General features: G+C 41.3%; 2 protein-coding genes across 3 annotated transcripts in view; one reads left to right on the forward strand and one right to left on the reverse strand.

Annotated features, from left to right (window-relative positions):
• LOC122873609 (adhesion G protein-coupled receptor L1-like) overlaps positions 1-4,150 on the forward strand; it is a 32,965-nt gene extending 28,815 nt beyond the window's left edge. For both annotated transcript variants that reach the window (XM_044190538.1, XM_044190539.1), the window contains 2 exons: positions 865-885; positions 1,187-4,150. In XM_044190538.1, coding sequence (XP_044046473.1) covers positions 865-885; positions 1,187-3,165 — 2,000 coding nt within the window. In that variant the 3' untranslated portion in view covers positions 3,166-4,150. The remainder of the gene's footprint in view (positions 1-864; positions 886-1,186) is intronic.
• A 1,160-nt stretch (positions 4,151-5,310) lies between these two features.
• On the reverse strand, positions 5,311-11,490 carry LOC122873751 (phospholipid phosphatase 3-like). The gene is made up of 6 exons (XM_044190878.1): positions 10,986-11,490; positions 8,146-8,303; positions 7,729-8,015; positions 7,588-7,645; positions 6,374-6,550; positions 5,311-6,272 (listed from the first exon to the last, which is right to left on the reverse strand). The coding sequence occupies exons 1-6, from the start codon at positions 11,191-11,193 to the stop codon at positions 6,174-6,176; spliced, it is 987 nt and encodes a 328-aa protein (XP_044046813.1). The 5' UTR covers positions 11,194-11,490; the 3' UTR covers positions 5,311-6,173.
• Between the last annotated feature and the right edge of the window lie 11,074 nt (positions 11,491-22,564).

Raw genomic sequence — 22,564 nt, forward strand, 5'->3', positions numbered from 1 at the left:
GATAACAATATATCAGCAGCTTAAATTTTTTAAAAATACTGTAACGTTATTTAGGATTTCATGATGTGTACAGCGCAGGGCGCTGTACACATCATGGTGTTCTCTCAAAAAACAAACTATGTAATGGAGACGCTGTTTCTAAATTAGCTGAAACATATTTTTCACATGGGGTGCACGGTGGCAGAGCGGCTAAAGCTCCTGCCTCCCAATAAGGAGATCGTGGGTTCGTGGGATCGATTCTGCATGTCCTCCCCGTGTTACCGTGGGTTCTCTGGCTTCCTCCCACCGTCCAAAAGACATGCATGTGTAGGTTAATTGATAACTCTAAAATTGCCCGTATTGAATGAATGTGAGAGTGAATGGTTGTCTGTCCTTGTCTGTGTCTGTGTTAGCCCTGCGACGAGTTGGCCACTGTCCAGGGTGTACCCTGCCTAAGGCCCAAAGTCACTGGGATAGGCTCCAGTCACCCGCGACCCCTAACGGGACCAAGCGGTAGAAAATGGATGGATGGATGGATATTTTTCACATTTCTCTACTGGAATTTCTTGTTACTTGCTGATGCCAGCATACGTTACTTATATGCCGATACCTGTATATCTGTGATAACATAATATTGGCCAATAATATCAGGCGGACGATAAATCAATCAGGCTCTAATGCCTGAATTTGGCCTAAGACTTTTGCCCTGTACAGTTTGTCATTTTGCTGTTTCTGCATAGTATAAATGTTTGGATGTAAAAGCTCCTGACATGTTTTTGTTTTATACCGGTGTGGTGTTCTATTTTTAGTTTTTGAAATGTTTGTCTTTTAGATGTTTTTTGACACTTTCCCTCTCTGTCTCTCTGTCTTAACGTGGACCTGTAGGAACCTTCAGAAACAAGCAGAGTATGAGCTCTCCTTTATTGAGCGCCACTTCCTCGTGCACTGTGGTTCAATTCATAGCCTATCTGTCCAATGTTTGCACACAGTAATTATTCATAGACCATAAAGACATAACATTCATCTCTTCCATGTGGCTACATACATACAACATTTCATCAAAGAATATTGTTAGTATCCAAATCCCTCAGTAGGCACATGAACCCTAAACTCTGCTCATTCATTCATACGTTCATTTGTGTAAATCTCTTTATGTCAATCTTTTATCCCTGTTCGGTAATTGGCATCTTCCTGTTTCTACCAACAGAGGGTAGTGTGTCCCAGAGCCAGGAGTCCTGTGGGTTGGACAGTGTGTGTCTCAATGGAGGCTACACCCCCAACACCTTCACCCTGCACGGTCTGGGAACCACCCCCGGGTCCCGAGCTGGAGTGGTGGGCAGCACTGACCTTCTGAGGGAGGGAGGAGTTGGGATAGGAGGGGATGACATCTCACCAGCCCTCCTCACCCCCCACGGAGCCACGGATCTGGGCAGCGGTGCTGGAATGCGTCGTAACCTGTCTGATGCAGCTGCGCTGGAAAAGATGATCATCTCAGAGCTGGTGCAGAGCAACCTGAGGCCCTCAGTTCCCATGCCTGTTCCTCCTGAGCGCTACGGAAGCCTGGCGAGGCCACACCACCACGACAGGGCAGCTCTCACTCACACTGCCACTTTAACTCGACACGCACAGCCACCCCAAGAGGGCTGGGCTGCCACCATGCAGCCAAACACACGCCACAACGCACAAGAGGGCTGGGCGCATACGAGGCACCACACACAAGATGCTGAGACACATTCCACAACACGTGGACAAGATCATGCCACGACGCCACGCCTACAAGATGGCTGGTCGCACTCACGGGTTCCTGGAGATTCGGAGTCCCGTGAGCTGCTTAAAGATGGGGACAGGTCACAGCTGCAAGGCACTCTGGGTCGCCGCGGGCTCCAGGACAGGCAGCAAGCGCGTCCCCCTGATGTTCAGGCTCGGCCCTACTCCACCCTCAGCCGCACACCTGGCACTCTGTCCCGCCACCGCAACACAGTGGAGTCGAACGGAGGGACAGACAGAGAGAGAGACAGGGAGAGAGACAGGGAACGTTACCGGGACAGACCCCTCCCGCCTCCTCCTCCCCCTCCCCCACAGGAGTCTGAGCCCCTGTACAAGGCTCTGGAAGAGCCGCTGCTGATGAATAAGAGGGAGGCAGGCGTAGAGACATGGAGAGGCGGCCAGGACAGAGAGAAGGACGAGACATTTCTCTTAAAAAGAGACGGAATGATGGACGAATGGAGGGGAGGAACTGAGAGAGGGAGGGATGAGTCTTTTACTTCTCCGAAGAGAGATGAAGAGATGGACGAATGGAGAGGTGGAATGGAGAGAGGGAGGGAGGAATCTCATCTGCTGGAGAAGAGAGGTGGAAGGATGGAGGTGTGGCGGGGAGGAGCAGAGACAGAGCAGGAGGAGACTTTTATAACTCAGAAGAAAGATTTTGGGATTGACGGCTGGAAAGGCGGGATGGAGAGAGAGAAAGATGAATCCTTTTTTTTAAAGGACAGAGATGGATGGAGGGCAGGGATTGAACGAGAGAATGAGAAACAGAAGGATAGAGCACTGGATGTGTGGAGGGGAGGGATGGATATAGACAGGGAGGAATCTTTCCTGTTTGAGAGCAAAGATGGAGGTCTCGATGCGAGGAAAAGAGGATCTCTTCGGTACCACGGCGAACGAGAGGATTCTGACAGCTTTGCTCTGCCTTTGACCCCTGACCTCGACCTTGACCCTGACTCTTCACCTATCTACGCCCGAGATTCAAACCCCTCTCCGCTCTACCCCGGAGACCGCCGCTCACCGCCACTCAGCATCTTCCCCCGAAGCTCTCCCCCAACGAATATCTTCGCTCCTCGAGACACTAACTCGCCACCAAACAATCTCTACTCACGCCACTCCCCCCAGGTGTACAGCCGAAGCAGCTCCCCTCCTCGCTTCTATACCCGCACTTCCCCTCCGACCCTCTCGTACCCCGACAGCAGCCCTGAAGGTCCAGAAGAGGTCAGCCCCACTGGCCAGCCCCAGCGGCCCGCCCTGGAACTTCCCTACAGCCTGGGGCGACCCCCGCTGGGGCCTCGGCCCAATCACCTGCAGACCTTCTACCAGCCGCCACCTCTGGCATCCAATGGAGAGGCAGTGTACTCAGCAGAGTCTGCCTCTGAGGGAGACGACGGACAGATGCAGCGGGTGACGAGCCTGTGACTAGGGCGGTGGTGATCGGGGCATAGAAACCAGGCAGGAGGAGGATGATGGTGATAACAACAAATAATGATGATCAAACTGATGGATACGATGATGATGATTATGATGACACTGTTAAGGATAATGAATGATGATGATGAAGGTAATGATGATGACAGTGATGGCTCCTCCCTGCTTCTATCTCCTGATCACCACGAGACTTCCCCCTTTTCATGTTTTGTTACTTTTCTATGACTGTGATCCATTTATAACTCTTCCTCCTCCTCTTCCTCTCCCTCTTCTCTCTTTCCTCAAACCCTGCTGTGTCGTCCCATCTCATCAGTGCTTATCTTTATTTGCCCATCGTCTAAGTTTCTATTGGTTCATCGGCTGGGTGTTTTCCTTCCCTGTAGCAAGCAAGCAGTGTGTCAAAGAAGCACTTGTGTGTTGCCAAAAAATCCTTTCAAAGAACATGTGCATGACTTTATAGTGGCTTTACAAGGCTACATACTGTAGGAGGAAAGAGCAGAAGTGTGTGTGAGCGTACGTGCGAGTGTGTGTGTAGCTTGATGAGCATGCGTGTGTGTGTAAGGGTGTGTGTGCGTGCGCGTGTGTGTGTGTGTGTGTGTGTGTGTGAGTGCGTGCCTGTATATACATCATTCTTGTATAATTAATGTATCACAGTGAAGCATTTTATCAATATCAACTGGGGGGCCTCTTACACACATCCCCTCTGACTGATTTTGAACTCTTGACCAATCCCATTTTCACATCAAGACCAAAAACTCCACCCAACCCCCCCACCTTCCACCTGCCACTAACTGTTGGTGATGGAACTCGTTGCCATGGAGTTTGTCATAGCAACAGAACTCTTGACTCCAGAGCCAGAGATCATATAAAACCTCAGAACTTTTCTGCAACCCCCTGAGATCCTTGTACATATCGACCTCAAGTGTTCTGATTGTCTTGTATTGCTATTGAAGTTCAAGTAAACATGTGAAATAAATGTTCCTGTCTTTCTCTTTGTGTGGATGTACAGGGAGAGGGAGGGTTTCAGGAAAAGGAGAAAGATATCTACAGTGGAAAAGGAAGGGGAGGAGAGACTGCGGCATATAATGTAGAGAAAAACTGAATTAGACAAATAAAAAGCTAAAAACAATACTGTTACAGACAGTGGTTGAACATAACTAAGTACATTTACTCAAGTGCTGTATTGTACTGTACTTAAGGTACTTGTACTTTACATTTTCTGCTACATTATACTTCATCTCCACTACATTTATCTGACAGCTACAGTTACTACTAACTTTGCTGATTAAGGTTTTATATACTAAACACAATGATTTTATAAAGTCTGAAGCATTGTTACAGATTTAAAAACCCAACAGTATAGAAGGTAGCCAAATTAGCTCGACCTCAACCAGCTACAACAACTCTGACAGGCCATTCGGCTGTCTTATGAGTACTTTTTCCAACTCTGGCAACGAAGTAAAAGTTCTATTTCATTTTAGATGAATTGAAGCAATAAAGAGCTTTATCAGCTTCAATTTACTGGCACAAAAAATCATACTGAAGCCAAGGTAGAACATGCTCATCCAAGAAGGTAAAAAGGACAGAACAATCAATACAGGACAGACAGAGAGTAAAGTATGGTCCACACATTTATAGCATTATTAAAATGAATTAAATTACTAATAAGTTGAAGTGCAGGTGTGTGGACAGCTATTTACTTAAAGCTGCACTAATTAATATTTAATAGAATAATATGATAATATAATAATATTTTTATATGAAAAATAAGTCAAATGTGTGATGTGAAAGGTGTTGCTCATAGTGACTAACCCGGAGAGAATTATCACCTGATTCTGTAGTCCCATCTGCTCTAGCTCAGCGTTTTAGCACCTTTCAGCTAATTGTTTTGGTTTTGCAGCCTACAACTTTACTGTATTGGTTCAGTCAAACTGCTCTCATCGAATTTGTTTATGGAAGCAGCAGGGAGCAGTTTTCAGCAAAAAAGCTCTAATATACCGAGCAAATGCTACCTGCCCAGTTCTGTTTTGAACTTCAGGATGTACAATAATCATCTTTTAAAAAATGCAATAACATCCAAACATTTTATTCTCAAAATGTGTATGCAGTCACAAACTGAACATAAAGAGACAAGGATTATATTTTTTTAAATCACAGTTTTATTTATTGATCTGTGTGCTCTTGGACTGGTAAGTAGACTTGCAACATACATTAGCATTATAAAAAAAGTCAGAGAACTAGTAGAGTCCATACTTTTCAAACATGGATTATATATATTGTGTAGACATTCTCATAGTCATTCTCTCATTAATAAACTATGTGTAACTACGTGTAAAACACACTGCACACAGGAGGATGGACACATCCCGCCACATCTAAATCGTACAACACATTAGGAAAAATGAGTTGCTTTCTCGCTATTTTTGCTTTCCTTCAACACCATTACATTCACTGGGTTTATGTAAAAAAAAAAACAACAGCTAAAACATATATCACGTGTGTACAAAATATATTACATCCTACCAAATCCTTACAAAGCGGTAATTAATAATACAATAATTAACAGAAATCAACAAGTAGTTTTACAGTATCATTCGAGTTGTACAAAATCTGTATATATTTACAGGTGACGAATACAGTGGTAGTGGTATGTGTTCAGGATTCAGTCGTCTCATCTCACAGGTAAGTATCACATGTGAAGTTAAGGTCAGTCATAAGGACAAAGGGTTAAGTACTCGGGCTGCTTACACAACACTCCAGTCGAGCAGCCAGTATAGTTTTCAGCACCCTCCCTCTTCCTTTCTCTCAGTTCATATGTTTTCTCTGATACAGTATCTCACAAGCTCTACTCTCCCTCTCTCTCTCTCACGCTCTGTCCAAATACTGAGGTATGTGGTTTAACTTCACAGGAAATGGTCTCACATTCTTCGAATCTCTTGTCTATCCAAACCAGACTACAGGCGGATGTTGGTACACGCAGGGGCTGGTGGAGGTGAGGTTTAGCAGACAGTATGGTGGGGGGACAAGGGGCTGTCCAGGGTCTCAGTCGGAGACAGATCTGAACTCGAGGTTTTAAACATGGATGAGATGTGGAAGGCCTGGGGAACACACAAACACATGCCCAACCTTAGGATTTTAACAGACACTGACATGTGGACACGCACTGATGCACAAAAACAAGCAGGCAAGGTATACTGACCACCCAGTAAGCAGTGAGGGCTCCCTGTATGTAGCCTGTTAGCACGTCGGACGGGTGGTGCCTGTAGTCTGAGATGCGGGTCAGACCTGTGTAGACTGCCAGCAGAACCAGGAAGAACTGCAGCGCCGGCTTCAGCAGCCGAGCCCCACGCCATGTCAACCGCGCCTGCAGATAAAACTACACGACAAACATAAACGTAATGTTAGTCCATGCATAGAACAATAGGGACATGATCTGTTACTGTAAATAATGACCAAGATGTTTGACCTTATTCATTAATGGGTCATTTTGAACATTTAGGGAAATGGGTACAATGTAAAGAATAGCTGAAATCTGAAATTTTAAGGGAATCTGAATGTAGGAAGGAATACCATAATATATTGATACAAGTTCTCAAATAGTGTGTAATGTATTGTATTCATTAGTAAGTACTGTAGTAATTAGTTTGTGATAACTTGATTGAATACAGTAAAATGCACCATCATTTTGGTTTATAACATGTTTTAGTAGTGCATACAGTATTACCAAAAATGTACAGTATTTGACGCACTTGATGGAGCTTCCAAGATCTCAAGTTATGGTAAAAACAAAGAAAAACAATCTTGGATTGGCACATTGGATGTGTCTTGTTTTTCATCGTCCCTTCTTATGCACGCTAAATGTAAAGCAACACTGTCGTAACATAAAGAAGGGCAACAGTAGGAGAAAGTAGTGATGAACAAACAAGCCGAGATTGCACACACACAAGATGGCGCACACATTAATATGCTATACACACATGTACATATTGCAGCCATTTGCATAGACACACATATAAATGCAGGAACTTGCTCACACACGCACACGCTCACACACAATAGAGGAGAGCAGTGAAGCGGTGAGGCGAGGTCACACTCCTCCCACAGCAGAACAAAGCTGTCTCTGTTTGTCCCATTTCTCCTTTCAGTCTTTCTCTTTCTCCCTCTCCTCTTTCATTCTCTCGCTTTCTGCTGCTAACTGGACTGATGATGGGTCCCTGTTTCATTCATTCTCTCTGCATTTTGTAGAGAGATGGTAATTTGAAATTGGAGAGATAGTCAAGTTGTGTTTGCCAGTGTTTGTGTGTGTGTGTGTGTGTGTGTGTGTGTGTGTGTGTGTGAGAGAGAGAGAGAGAGAGAGAGAGAGAGAGAATGTGTGAAAGAGAGTGCAATGGAAAGATAGATAGAAATACTTACTGCTAAATAGAGCATTGTGTACATCGCAAAGGAAGCGTGCCCAGAGAAGAAGGACTTCCTAAAAAATTGGAGAAGTATTTAGAAACACATCACATGACATAACACATGTGCATAAACACACACACGCACACACACACACACCTGGCCTCCTCCTCCAACCGGTGGTCAGGCTGGCGGCAGTTCACTGTTGCGACGTAGGTTCCAGGTGTGCAGTTAAGCGATGCATAGGTGACACCACACACAGACAGGAAGTGTGGTCGCAACCGCCCAACGCTCAGCTTGGCCATGTTGGTCAGTGATTGGCCGACACAGCAGCCGAACAGGAAGCAGCCGAGCTCCTTGTACAGGCAGGACACATACAGGTTCCTGACAAAGGCCTTGGAGCGGACGCCTCTGAAGCGAACCCGGTAACACTCCCCAAGGGCAATCTGGAGGTGGACACATAGTCAGAACCGTCACATTACATTCACCTCATCCTCCTCGCGGGCTGGGACATGCTGTAAAATGAGTAATGGACTGATTGCTATCACTGGGATGATCAGGATGATGAGTACTCACAGTGAGGCCCGTGATGATGATGCCGCCAGCGATGAGTAATTCATCTGGTATGGCCTCTCGGTGCAGATAAGGATAGGTGATGCTGGAGTCCCCGCAAATGAAGCCCCTTCTGTAAGGACTCACAGCCTTCAGCTCACATGCAAATAAAGGGATGGAAGCTGCACAAGAGGACGAGGAAGAGGGAGATGAAAGGAATTAGACCAAGAAGGATATGATTTGATATCACAACAATCCCCAGTGGGAGTATAGACATTCCTCTTTGTGATGAGGAAACTGGAGATGATACTGGGGAGGAATCTGCAACATTAGTCATGTGACACTCTGCTATCCATACATACGTGCAGAAGGGCATAGGTATCATTTGGAATCTTTTAATACTTGTGCCAAAATAACACCTGTGGTTCTGTACCAAAACCAAAATAATATTTTTTTCAATAATTAACTTTGAGGAAAATTAAGGTGTTTTTCTTCAATATGCTAGAGGCGTGGCCCTGAGGCAATGTCGGTCGGTCCACCACTTTGGTCCAGACTGAAATATCTCAACAACTATCAGCTGGATTGCCATGATATTTTGTACAGACATTCATGGTCCCCAGAGGATGAATCCTACTTGACTTTGGTGATCCCCTGACTTTTCTTCCAGTGCCACCATGAGGTTGAGATTTGTGATTGGTGGTTTTGAGTAACTCTCAGCAACTTTTGCAGGGATTGTCACAAAAGAAGTACAGCCTCACAGAGCTGCTAACATGGCTGTAGACTCTTTTTAAAGGTTGTGTAAACACAAGCAGCCGTGCATGAACTTATACAGCCTAAATCTGGCAAAAGTATGATTTGAATCTGATCAAATAAAGAAGAGTAAGGGTCTGAGCGAGCATTGTTTAGCCAGCTTTGCCAGCTTTCAGCACGACAGTTTTTGATACTCTGTGCTACGGACACATTTTTGACAGTACCCCAAAAGAATTGATGTTCAATAAAACTATAGCACCATAATTCACCAGTGCAGATTTGATACCCTAGACTCTTTGTCCTTGTCACACACCAAGAGACACACATTAAGTATCACTTTAATCACAGATGAAAGTAATAAGGTCTAAAATTAAAAAGAAAGACAGAGGCAACAGAAATTCAAGGCTATAATACTACTGACAGGGAATACGACATGGGGAGAATGAGGAATAGTTTTACGGGAAAATAAGGGTGAGAACCTCTGGAGTCTCTGGAGAACCTAACAAGTTAGACAACTATAAGGAATGTGAGGGTCTGGAAATAGAAGAGTAAAGCAGGCAGAGAACCGTTTGAACTGCACATGTGTGTACGCGCATTTCTGTTGATGACGAGAGAAAGGGGGGGTTGTTTGTGACTTCAGTTCAACTCTTCTCTACAAAACAAAGAGCAAATGCCGCAGCAGACCAGAGCCAGAACCAGCCTCACACTGTCTCTGTGTGTCTCTGCCTTCCCCCGTCTTGCATGCCTGCACACACACAGTAGAGAGAGAGAGAGAGAGAGAGAGAGAGGAGAGAGAGAGAGAGAGAGAGAGAGAGAGAGAGAGAGATATGTTTCTAGCATGGCTCTTTCCTTTCATGCACATGTCCAATCTGTTGTTAATACAGACTACCTCTGCTTCCAGCTCTTTCCAATTAGCCAACATTACATAACCACCCTTCTGTCACATATAGGGACCATGGGAGGGAGGGTCAACAATTACACTTATGTGCACTCACACACACACACACACACACACACACACACACAGAGACACAGTGGATCATGTATTTATTTATTTATACCAAATACAATTCCCCCTGGCCCGGCTCTACCCTGAGAACTGGAAGTTGTCATGGAAACTGTAGAATTCCCTGGGCAATGCACGAACCAGCTGGCACGAAGAGCTCGAGAGCTCAAGAGCGCGCATGAGTGGAAAAAAAAGAGCCAGGGATACATGTAGATGGAGACAGAACTTGAAAAACATTCTCACTTTCTTTCGTTTTTCCTTCTTTTTTCTCTCGTTCTTTCCTCTTTCTGCTTACAAACCTGGTGTTAATTTGCTGCTCATATTTTGCAGGCCCACATGAGTGAATGTAGCCACACACTGTCTTTGTGGACTAAATATAAAGGGATGTAAACAAAGCGGAACAGAACTCAACACGGCTGACATTAACCCTCACCAGAGAAACCTTTAATAGCAAGGAATAACTTTTAAGGGAATTCACCTGTGGCCTTCAAAGCTAAAAATTAATGGATATTGTATGAAAAAAATATGCAACTGATGATTACTTTCAGTCTATTAATCTGCCGATCATTTTCTCAATTTATCGGTTGATCATGTGGTCCACAAAATGTAAGCAAATGGTGAAAAACCATAATTTCGTGACACCCACAGTGATGGTATCAGATTGCTTCTTTAGTCCAACCAACACTTCACGACTAAATATATTCAAATTTGTAGTCACATAAGACAATAAAGGTGTAAAGTCTCACAATTGAGAAGCTGGAACCAGAGAATATATATATATATAATATCTTTTTTTGTTGCTATTTTTACAGTAGCTTATGTATGGATGGACAGAATAACAGAAACACCTTACAATATAATGCAGTCCAGTGCAAACACCAGATGGCCTTAACATTGACCACAGAGTTGTATCAGCATCTCTTTGACACAAACAACCATAAACTTACAGATATGTTATAATGGCACTATTTTGTTGGAATTAATTATATTAGTACTTTAGTGATACTTTGTACATCAACAAAGCACTACCTACACAGCAATGCATTCAACAAGTGAAATAACATATCTTACGTATTTTTGCTGTAGTAGCCTATATGTGGATACTTACCAAGAAAGAGGCAGAGGAGGTCTAAGCCGACCAGAAGTTTTCTTTTGGATAAAGCCGGTCCAGTTATCTCTATGAGTTTCTTCCCAGTGCCGTTCTCCATCCCCATCCCTGCTGCGGCCAGGCTGCTCTTGTTATCCGTCAGTTTGAGCTGGAGGTCCGCGCTGGAGACGGGCACACCTGCGCTCTGCAGTCCAAATTTATCCAACATGACACGATTGGCTGCGGGTGGAAGCTCGAAGTAAAAAACTTGTTGGCTTCAGAAACTTGGGAGCGCCCTTGAACTACTCATGTGCGGAGCTGCGGAGAGACTGTAAGTAAACCCACAAAGTTGCCATAGTATTTAATGTGCCCCCCGCGGCACGTGTTGCTTCGCTGTCAAAGTAACTTGTCTTTTTTACGCATTTTGAATTTCATCACAGAGTCTGCAAGGCTCGCCCTGACTCGTTGCAGGGCATCCGTCACCTTGAAGATATGAACCACGGTGGAGCGGAAAACTCCAGACTGGTTGCGAAACAGACGCTCAGGGATAAGGTCTCTCTCTCTCTCTCTCTCTCTCTCTCTCTCTCTCTCTCTCTCTCTCTCTCTCTCTCTCTCTCTCTCAATTCAGTGGCTATATTGGCATGAAAGAACAAGTTTGTACAAGTACAAATTAATCAAATAAAAAATATATATATCTCTGCCCATAAAGTTGGTAAACTGTGATTCGGGTGTAATTATGATTTCCATGAATTTAGCTGAGAAGAAGAGCGAGAAATGCATCAGACCTGTGTCACGGTGACGCGGTGATTGACCCGCTTGGCTGCAATCACTATGATTCACCTTTCCCCTTCATTTTTTTTGTTCGACTCACAAAATCCCGAGTTTATAAAGGAACAGCTAAAGTAGCAAACGTCTTTATAATAACTCGACAATAGTAGTAAGACACTTGAAAATACCAGAATCTGATTCCTAATATCTGTAAACCTGCATGCTGACCACCACCTAATTTCCTTCCTTGTTAACTTTGAAGCAGCATCATGGCACATAACCAACAATTAATTGTTGCTTCCTTAAATATGTTGGCGCTTAGATTAAAAAATAGGCTAAATGTGAACTTCAAAAGACTACTTTGTACTTCGAGTCTGAGTGAGGTGCCGCTTTTTAATAAGGCACACTTTATAAAGGATTTACATTGTAAGAGATATTAATGTTTGATAAATACCTTTACTAATGCTTTATAGATCTATACATTTTTAGTGAATTATTTATTAACCATTAAAGGAATAGTTCGACATTTTGGTTAATACACTCATCCACTCTTTTGCCAAGAGTTAGATGAAAAGATTGATACCACTTTCATTCCTGTACTGTAAATGTGAAGCTATACAGCCAGCAGCCGGTTAGCGTAGCATAAAGACTAGAAACAGGTGGAAATAGCTAGCCTGGCTCTGTCCAAAGGTAACAAAATCTGCCTCCCAGCACCTCCAAAGCTCACTAATTAACACATTACCCTGGGTTAAGCTATGTGTTGGAGTATTTCTTAGCTGGGCTTCCTGGAGTCTCCGCTGGTTGCTGGTCACAGTGACAACGCCCAGTCAAGAAATAATAAAGACATTAATTACAAATTATAAATACTTTATAATTATAAATTATAATCCTTTAAGTACCCTGAGGGCAAACAAACATACTGATTTTGTTGTATCATTACTTCATGATTATGCTGCCATTACTTAGTACTTTTCAGGCATTAGTTCAGGGTTAGGGTTAGGGCCATGTGTAAATCTCTACTCTCGGTTTACAAATCTGTGTGCACGGTTTATAAACTGTGTAAGTTCATGAATGAAACAAATCAGAGACACAAGAATGTTCAAAGGTTTTAAATTATTTGAGCACACTTGAGGGGCACAAACTATACTATACTGTACATTAGGAAGTAGTAAGTGCCAATTAGCACAACAAAAAGGTATCATTCCAACAAACAAGAACAGGAAGAAAACAAAGCAGAGGACACAAAACAGAGCAGTGCTGTTCTTTTTTATTGAATATTGTATTGCCACCTGCTCACCTAGAGGTAGCTAAAATGAACTTGGGGTGAGGATCAACATGTTGCTAGGAATGGTGAGAGCTCATTGTGGCCTTATGGCCTACAGGGGATAAAGAGAATGAAATAAAGTGAGAGTAAGTATTATTAGATTTTAGTATAAACCAGTTTTTAGGAATCTATATACTGTACACAAACTGACTTTGTAATATGACCCTGTCAGATTATCCAGATTATTTTCTTTCTTTTCCTTGCTTTTGTCTTTTCTTTTCTTTGGGAGAGAAATTGGGGAGTGGTGGGTTAGGGAGTAACGGATCAAGATAATATTGTTTATATGTTTAACTACATATGTTGGACTACTGGAGGTGCTGATGTGCTGCGGTAAGTGTATTGTCTCATTTCCGGTCACCAGTGTTTGTGTTTTACTAGTAGCATATTTTTGCTGCTCTAGCTCATCACAGTTAATTTTGTTTGATTCTTCATTATAGTGACTAACTATCTGCTATACATTTAAATGTACACTAGTTTTGCTCACTCAATCACAATCGCTCGGTGTGTCAAATGTTTAGCTATTCCTCTGCCTCCTTTAGTGATAATGGTACATGTAATAAATATAGTTTATTTGTAGCAATGGAGGCGAGGTTTAGTGAACTGGAAACACGGTTCTGCCCCATGGGAATTCAATCATTAGCTGCTGTAGTTAGCCAGCCCCCAGTAGCCGGTGCGGACTGACCAGAGGTAGCTCCTGTTAGCCGTCTCCCACCACTTATATTAATAAAACCAAAAGTTAACAGAAGAGGAGTTATACATAAAAACCTAAACAAAAACGCTGAAATAGCACAACAAAATAGGAGAATTAAATGTGGACTCTTAAACATCAGATCTCTGTCTGCTGTACTAGTGAACAATTTAATATCAGAGTATCATATTGACTTATTTTGTGTTACTGAAACCTGGCTGGGTCATGAAGAATATGCTAGCTTAAATGAATCCACTCCGCTCAGTCATATTAACGCTCACGTTCCTCGAGGCACCGGCCGAGGAGGTGGAGTTGCAGCCATCTTCGACTCAAGCCTATTAATCAACCCTAAACCTAAACTAAATTATAACTCATTCGAAAGCCTTGTTCTGCACACTCTTTTACACTCAACCTGGAAAACACGACAGCCAATTCTATTTGTTATAGTGTACAGCACTCCTGGTCCTTATTCTGAATTTTTATCTGAATTCTCTGAGTTTCTATCAAGTTTATTCCTTAAAACAGATAAACTAATTATTGTAGGTGATTTTAATATTCATGTGGACATTGAAAATGAAATGCCGTGGTACTGTGTTTATCTCATTATTAGATTCAATTGGCTTTTGTCAGAGTGTACATGAAGCCACTCACTGTTTTAACCACACCCTCGACCTTGTTCTGGTATATGGCATTGAAATTGAACATTTAATGGTCTTTCCACAGAATCCTTCATTATCAGACCATTATTTAATAACTTTTGAACTGCTATTACTGGACTACATGCCATTAGGCAAAAACTCCTACTCTATATGTCTATCTGATAGTGCTGTGGCTAAATTCAAGGAAGCGATCCCATCTGCATTTAATTCAATGTTATGTCAAAATAACACAGGTCTCCTATGCAAATTGCAGCCCCTCCCAAATTGACCATCTAGTTGATAGTGCTGCAGGCTCACTGCGAACGACACTCGATTCTGTCGCTCCTCTAAAAATGAAGATAATAAAACAAAGAAGGTTAGCTCCATGGTAAACCTGCAAATTAAAGCAAACATCACGAAAACTTGAAAGGAAATGGCGTTCCAACAACCTGGAAGAATTAGTCTGGCAAGATAGTCTTAAAACATACAGGAAGGCCCTCCATAATGCCAGAGCAGCCTACTACTCATCATTAATAGGGAAAACAAAAACAATCTCAGGTTTCTTTTCAGCACTGTAGCCAGGTTGACAGAGAGTCAAAGCTCTATTGAGCCATTCCTATAGCCCTCAGTAGTAACAACTTCATGAGTTTCTTTAATGTTAAATTTTAACTATTAGAGAAAAAAATGTGTCACGTCCTGCCCTCAACTGGTACCGATTTATCTTCAAACACAGGAACCTTAGAAACAACTGTAACAAACCTGATATTTTGACTGCTTTGCTCCTATCGACCTTCTTCAACTAATTTCAGTGATAAATTAATCTAAGCAATCAACCTGTTTCTTAGACGCCATTCTAACTAGGCTGTTTAAAGAAGTTTTACCCTTAGTTAGCACTTCGTTACTGGATATGATCAATCTGTATTTATTAACACGCTATGTACCACAGTCCTTTAAAGTACCTGTAATTAAACCGCTTCTTAAACAGCCCACTCATGATCTAGGGGTTTTAGCCAACTACAGACCTATATCTAATCTTCCTTTCTCACTAAGATCCTTGAGAAAGCAGTCATCAATCAGTTGTGTGACTTTCTAAGTAACAATATTTTATTTGAGGATTTTCAGTCAGGATTTAGAGTGCATCATAGCACAGAGACAGCACTGGTGAAAATTACAAATGATAATTGCATCAGACAATGGACTTGTCTCTGTACTTGTCTTGTTAGATCTTAGTGCTGCATTCGACATTATTGACCATCACATCCTATTACAGAGACTGGAACATTTAATTGGCATTAAAGGAACCGCACTAAGCTGGTTTAAATCCTATCTATCAGACCGATCTCAGTTTGTACATGTTAACGGTGAGTCCTCTGTGCACACCAAGGTTAGTTACGGAGTTCCACAAGGTTCTGTGCTTGGACCGATTCTCTTCACCTTATATATGCTTCCTTTAGGCAATATTATTAGGAAACACTCTTCATCAAACTTTCATTGTTATGCGGATGATACCCAATTATATCTATCGATCAAGCCAGATGAAACTAACCTGTTAGCTAAACTTCAAGCATGCCTTAAGGACATAAAAACCTGACCTGTAATTTTCTGATGTTAAACTCTGACAAAACTGAAGTTATTGTACTTGGCCCCAAACACCTCCAAGACACATTATCTAAAGATATAGTTGCTCTAGATGGCACTACCCTGGCCTCCAGCACCACTGTATGGAATCTCGGAGTTATCTTTGATCTGGGTTTATCTTTTAACTGAAACAAACTTCAAGGACTGCCTTCTTTCACCTACGCAACAAAAATCAGGCACATCCTGTGTCAAAATGATGCCAAAAAACTAGACCATTCATTTGTTACTTCTAGGCTGGATTATTGCAATTGTTTATTATCAGGCTGCCCGAATAAGTCCCTTATGTTGATCCAGAATTCTGCTGCACGTGTACTCACAAGAACTAGGAAAAGAGATCATATTTCTCCAATATTAGCTTCTCTGCACTGGCTCCCTGTAAACTCCAGAATAGAATTTAAAATCCTTTTTCTCACCTAGAAAGCTCTTAATGGTCAGGCACCATCGTATCTTAAAGATATATAGAGATATATATTACCCCACTAGAACACTGCGCTCCCAGGATGCAGGGTTACTTGTGGTTCCTAGAGTCTCCAAAAGTAGAATGGGAGCCAGAGCCTTCAGTTGTCAAGCTCCTCTCCTGTGGAATCAGGTCCCAGTTTGGGTTCAGGAGGCAGACACTATCTCCACATTTAAGAGTAGGCTTAAGACTTTCCTCTTTAATAAAGCTTATAGTTAGGGCTGGCTTGGGTGAGTCCTGAACCATCCCTTAGTTATGCTGCTATAGGCCTACACTGCCATGAGACTTCCCATGATGCACCTCTTTCCTCTCTCCTTCTCTCCCTCTGCATCTGTATGCATTTTTATCCCATTACTGTATGTTAATAACTCGACATCTTCTCTCTCCCGTAGTTTTGTGCTTTCTTGTCTCTCTCCTCTCTCCTTCAGAGGTATTTCTGCCTCCGGAGCTGCAGAGTCTGGATCTGTGGTTGTGGGCCACCTGCTGCCCCTGTGTTCCTGCTCGACAACTGCTACTACAGTTGTTGTTATTGGCTCTGTTTCTAATACTGTCATTATTATTCCTATAGCTGTCATTCCTATTCTTATTAATTTATAAATATTAATGTTACCACTATAATTACATTACTACTATTTTATAAATTCTGGTTTCTGCCTCTTAAAGGAAGTTTTTTCTTGCCACTGTCGCCAAATGCTTGTTTATGGTGGGATTTGTTGGGTCTCTGTAAATAATATTATAAAGAGTATTGTCTAGACCTGCTCTATAGTAAAAATGCAATGATATAACTTCTGCTATGAATTGGCGCTATATAAATAAAATTTAATTGAACTGAATGTTTTCGTCATCAACATGAGAAATGAGACAAAATAATTTCCTGACAGTAAAAGAAAATGTCATGTCTAAGTTCCTTTATTTAACTGAGTAGTGTAGTAAACTGAGAGAATGGAAAAGTTTTGTCATTTAACTCTATAATTAGAGTGGGGAAGTCTGTGTTTGCACTTCTTCTGACAGTAAAACTGCAGTTCAGGCAGAGCATTTATGACCAATGGGTTCTCTGCTGCAGGGGGCAGCAAAAGCACTGCCAGGGGAGGTTTCATTTGTCTCCACTGCTGATGGTCAGCAACTTTTGTTTTGCTTCTGTACAGAGGGAAAGAGAGAGAGTACTTGTACTTTTGTGAAGTGAAAACAAGGACAGTGATTTCCCTGTGAGAAAGCCCAGCTTTAGGCCCTTAGGTAACCCTGACCACAGAAAATCCAACTATGGATATGAAAACTGCACATGTGTGTGTGGGTGCGTGTGTGTGCAAATGCAGTAATTCACTGCCTTAAGTGAGCCATTAAAAATGATGTCACTTTTGTTAAACTTTGTGGTATTTCACCATTTTCAGTAAATAAAGTAGTAGCCTACCATTTATGACACATTACAGCACTTGCTGAGTAATGCTGTATGTCACTTCCTCTGATGAAAGGTGGAAAGCAGAGGCCTGAGAGAACTCTTGATTTCTCTTACCAACAGGTTGATAAACTACATCAGTAGTTCAATACGTATGTAAGTTAACCATACAGACAAACTAAAACCCAATTATTCCATCACACACACAAACACACACACAAAACACTCCAGCACTTTATTATTTATTTTATTTGTAGGATTTAGCAATATAAAGTAACATGTCTAGACAGTCAGGTGTGCTGCTGGTTTTTGTTAAGCTTTCTTAACAAATATGGAAACCTTTGAGGAATTTATGTGTGTGTGTGTGTGTGTGTGACAGTTACTGATGGTGTGTTTAGTTTCATTAGGGAACAGAAGACATGGGTTTTTGCCCTGCAGGAGCATATGACCTTCTACAAACTGTACTTTATGTCATACATTTCTCATTTTCTCTGTTTCATGCTGACTTCCCCATCTCTGTCACTCCTCCACAGAAACAGCCCCTACATTTTTTCCCCATCATACCCACTGCCTTTTCTCAGTTGTCATTCCTCATGATATTTAAATCACTTTTTTTCCTTCTCTTTTTGCAATTTGCACGGCATAAGGTTAGATGATGTTATATGGGAACACTAAATGTGGTGGAAGAAGTCAAATGTACCTGTAAATTGCAGTATCACAAATGATGTCTCAGTGGGATTTACAGACCTGCAACAGCAAAGGTTCTTGACCCAGCCAAAGCTCTCTAAGAAGAGAGCCAGGAAAGTGGGAATGAGTCAAAATTAACACAAAATTGTAATAGAGGATGAATATGTAATACATAATAGCTTGGAGGATGTGCAGGTTGATGCACAGTGTCAGGACAAGAAGACTGGTGGAGTCAGATCAGACTAATCTGCTGCCAATTTGCCCAAATATTTGGTTGGATTGGAGATTGGAGTTGGTTGATCAAAATATTATGGACTATAGTAAGTATTCAGATAAATGAAGTGAATTAAAAGGTACACCATTAACCTTTGAAATGTAATGGAATAAAAGTATAAATACTGTACTTCTAATACTATACAATATCAGCAACAGTATGTACACGAGTAAATGTACTCAGTTACTTTCCATTTCTTGACATTGCTTGACAGAATAAATATAAATGGTATTAATAAACTTTTCAGCATTTCTCATTGTAGTTTACTAGCAGCCAAACTAGCATTACAATATAGCAAGGACAAAAAGAATATATGCATGAAATATATTACACAAGAACAAATACTGTATATATAAACTACTATGGTCATGCATTAACATTAACAGTATTTACACCTTACTATTGTTGAAGGTGTTTCTTTGACACCAAAGTCAGTGAGTTTCATCATTTAATGTTTAAAGAATTATTTTTGTTTATACATTATTCTGCATGGGGCAAAAATGACACGTCATGTCCTGCTCAGTCTGATCCATTACTAGCAAATGTTTTTTCAGGATTGATCCTTTACTTTGAATTTTATTGTTACATGTTTTGTTTTTCAGCACATTAAATCATGCACATTCTTTATTACTTTTTGAGTAACAATACATTTGTTGTAGGGACTGCATGTATGTGATCTACTACAACTCACTGGTTTGTTTCTGTTTAAACAACATGACAAATGAGGTTAACCAGCCTGAGGATGAAAGTGTTTAAAGCTCACTGCTGCATTTGTCAGGTTTTCATAAAACAAAATTAACTTTTTATTCAAAAGACAGAATTATATAATATATAACATATTTTATCATTTAGGAATATTATTTTCCCAATGGCATTCAGGGCCATATTAAAATACAAAATAAAATATGTTATTTACTTGACTTTTGAAATTTCAAGAGCCCTTGATTAAATCTAATATTTAATTATTAATGATTTCCATTTTACAGCAGCATTGGTTCGTGAAATAAATATATAACAGTTCCAAAGAGGGGGAAAAACATGACCAATCTACATACAGCATCTTATTCACATTAAGAGGTCTATTATGTACACAGAATTGAGACTGGTCACTCAGCTGCAGAGTGATAATGTGTCCCATTTTATTTCACATTTGAAAATAGTGCACAAAATGTGCAGTACTGTATATTCTATGCATGTACTGTTTTGTGAATGTTTTGTGAATTTCCATAGAGAAGCTGTATGGACATTTAAATTAGTTTAGTTTATTAGTTTATTTGTAAGGGACAAGTACAGATAAACATTGACAGTTGCAGAAGCAGTGTCTGATGTAATCAAGACCTGTTTTGTTGATCTCCATAGAAAATCTATGGACATGCAACTGACAACTGTTTTGCATTTATGCTAATGATGTTAGTGTCAGCTTTGGCCCTGTTTTTGCTTTCTCAGCAGTTAAGCCGAAACATATCTCTGAACCTTTGCTAGTGACAGTCACTTCCCGTCTCATGTCTGTCTTTATATAACCATGCACTTCCCTTTCAGTAACAACCTCAAACATTCCCTTGATTTTTCTCTCTTTGCAATCTGATCAGCTGATTATGTTTTGATCAGCATGGAGCATTTGAGTGTAATTACCATAAATCCAAGTATGAACCCTCCTGTACGAGGTCGGGGCTTTATGGATAACCATCTGATGCAGGAGGGAAAGCCCTCACCAGTAATTACACCAGTTACACTGTAACTCTGCTCACCTGGAACAAACTTATAGACCCAAGATGCATTTATTCATCTTTGCATTTACAGCTTAAATCTTATCAGCAATCTCACTGCATGCTACCTGCACTGACCCAAACACTGATTAAGAAGACAAATAGTCTACAGCCATGCTAGCTGCTCCATGAGGCTGTATTTAGGCCCAGCTGTGCTTTGAGCTAAATGCTAATGTCAGCATCTTAATATCACAATGACAAACATGCTGATGTTTAGCAGGTATAATGTTCACCCACGTTCTTAGTTAGCATGTTAGCATTTGCAAATTACCACTAAACACAAAGTAGAGCTGGGGCTGATGGGAATGTCATTAGTTTTACAGATATTTGGTCATAAACTTAAGAAGTATTTGACAATAAAAAATTTGACCTGATGATAGCGCTACAGAAAAAGTCAAGGGATCACCAAAGTCATTAGAATTCATCATCTTGGAACCATGATACAAAATTTTGTCTATCTGATAGTAGTTGAGATATTTCAATGGATAAGTGAAAACTTTGACCTGCAGGAAAAGTCAAGGAATCACCAATGTCATTAGAATTCATCCTCTTGGGACCTTGAATGTCAGTATCAAATTTCATGGCAATTCATCAGATAATTGTTGAAATATTTCAATCTGAAGCAAAGTGATGCACTGACAGACAGGCCGACATTGTCATCAATCGAGCCATGCCACCAGTGTGGCTAAAAAGTGTTACACCCGACTGTGATAAGAATCATTCTGCAACCTCACCACGACTGCCTATATTTTCACAATGACAATGACACAAGTACGTCAGGAGATGTTTAATCTCAAATGAATCTTTAGATAGAAACAAAGTCGGTAATAATCCGGGTTGGGCAACTTTTAAGCTTGCTATCAGATGGAAGGTTTTTGTCATTGCCAGTATTGTCATTGATCATTCTTTGCCACTATTCCCTTCTTGCAAATATTTACTTGAGGGCATTAATCTGCTGCTAAAACAGCATCCACTCTTCTGGGAAGGCATTCTACAAGATGTCGGGAACCTGTCACATGGGCATTATCAAGTTCAAACAGCCTTACCTAGACTGTTGCCACAAACCTGGAGGCATACTAGAATATCATTGTATGCTGTAGCATTAAGAATTCGCTCGACTGGACAAAAACCATGAAAAACAGCACCAGAACAAAAGTGCACAAAAGTATGTTTTAATTTACTTTTAAATGCTCCAGTGTAACTTTCAGGACTGTACAAAAATGGCAGGGTGATATATTCATATTCTAAATCTCACTACTTAAAACCTGTACATGTCATGTGCTTAGTCCTATAACTGTAACTACTAATTTTTGAGTTCATGGTGAGCATTCATGTAGTAAATGTAAATTGTAAAAATGGAAACACAATCATGGGAGAAATTACTAAAACATTTTCAGAATGACTGAATGGTGTAAAATAGTGTCCACTATGTTAGTGAAACTTATGCATTTCCACGTTGCATCACATAAAAGTCGATGTTTTGTTCTCTCACTTGAACAGTTACATAGTGAAAATCACTCTCCCTCCTTTCTCCTTTCCCTCTCAGCCCCCCCCACTCCTCTCGTCTCTCACAAATACACACTCTCTCTCTCACACACACACACACACACGCACACATACAATGGGGGATTCCCGTATGTTTTTGCACAACCGCACATTCTGATTTCATAGTCAGCTTGCAGGTGGTTGTGCCAGAATTGCGCCAGGTGCATAAACCTGCAGGAGTGGTACTGAGAGCTTTTTTTAGGTTGATGATGAAATACATACTATTGATAAATGCCCCACCCTATCCCATCATAACTCACGCCCACGAGCGCAGCGCGCACACACACACACACACACACACACACACGCACACAGATGTTTCTCTTCTACATTAACTTGCCAAAAATACTTTTCCAATAAGGCTATCAAGTCCGAATTCACATTATGTTTTCAGGCTATTATTATCTCCATTGTGCCACTTT

Source organism: Siniperca chuatsi, linkage group LG3, assembly GCF_020085105.1.
Source record: "Siniperca chuatsi isolate FFG_IHB_CAS linkage group LG3, ASM2008510v1, whole genome shotgun sequence".
Taxonomy (NCBI): Eukaryota; Metazoa; Chordata; class Actinopteri; order Centrarchiformes; family Sinipercidae; genus Siniperca; species Siniperca chuatsi.

Excerpts from the sequence above, each read along its gene's own strand:
- LOC122873751 (XM_044190878.1), bottom strand. The coding sequence starts at position 11,193 with ATGTTGGATAAATTTGGACTGCAGAGCGCAGGTGTGCCCGTCTCCAGC. Across the intron at positions 7,646-7,728 it reads CGGTTGGAGGAGGAGGCCAG|GAAGTCCTTCTTCTCTGGGC; the intron begins GTGTGTGTGTGT and ends CCAATTTTTTAG. Across the intron at positions 6,551-7,587 it reads ACACAATGCTCTATTTAGCA|TTTTATCTGCAGGCGCGGTT; the intron begins GTAAGTATTTCT and ends TTTGTCGTGTAG.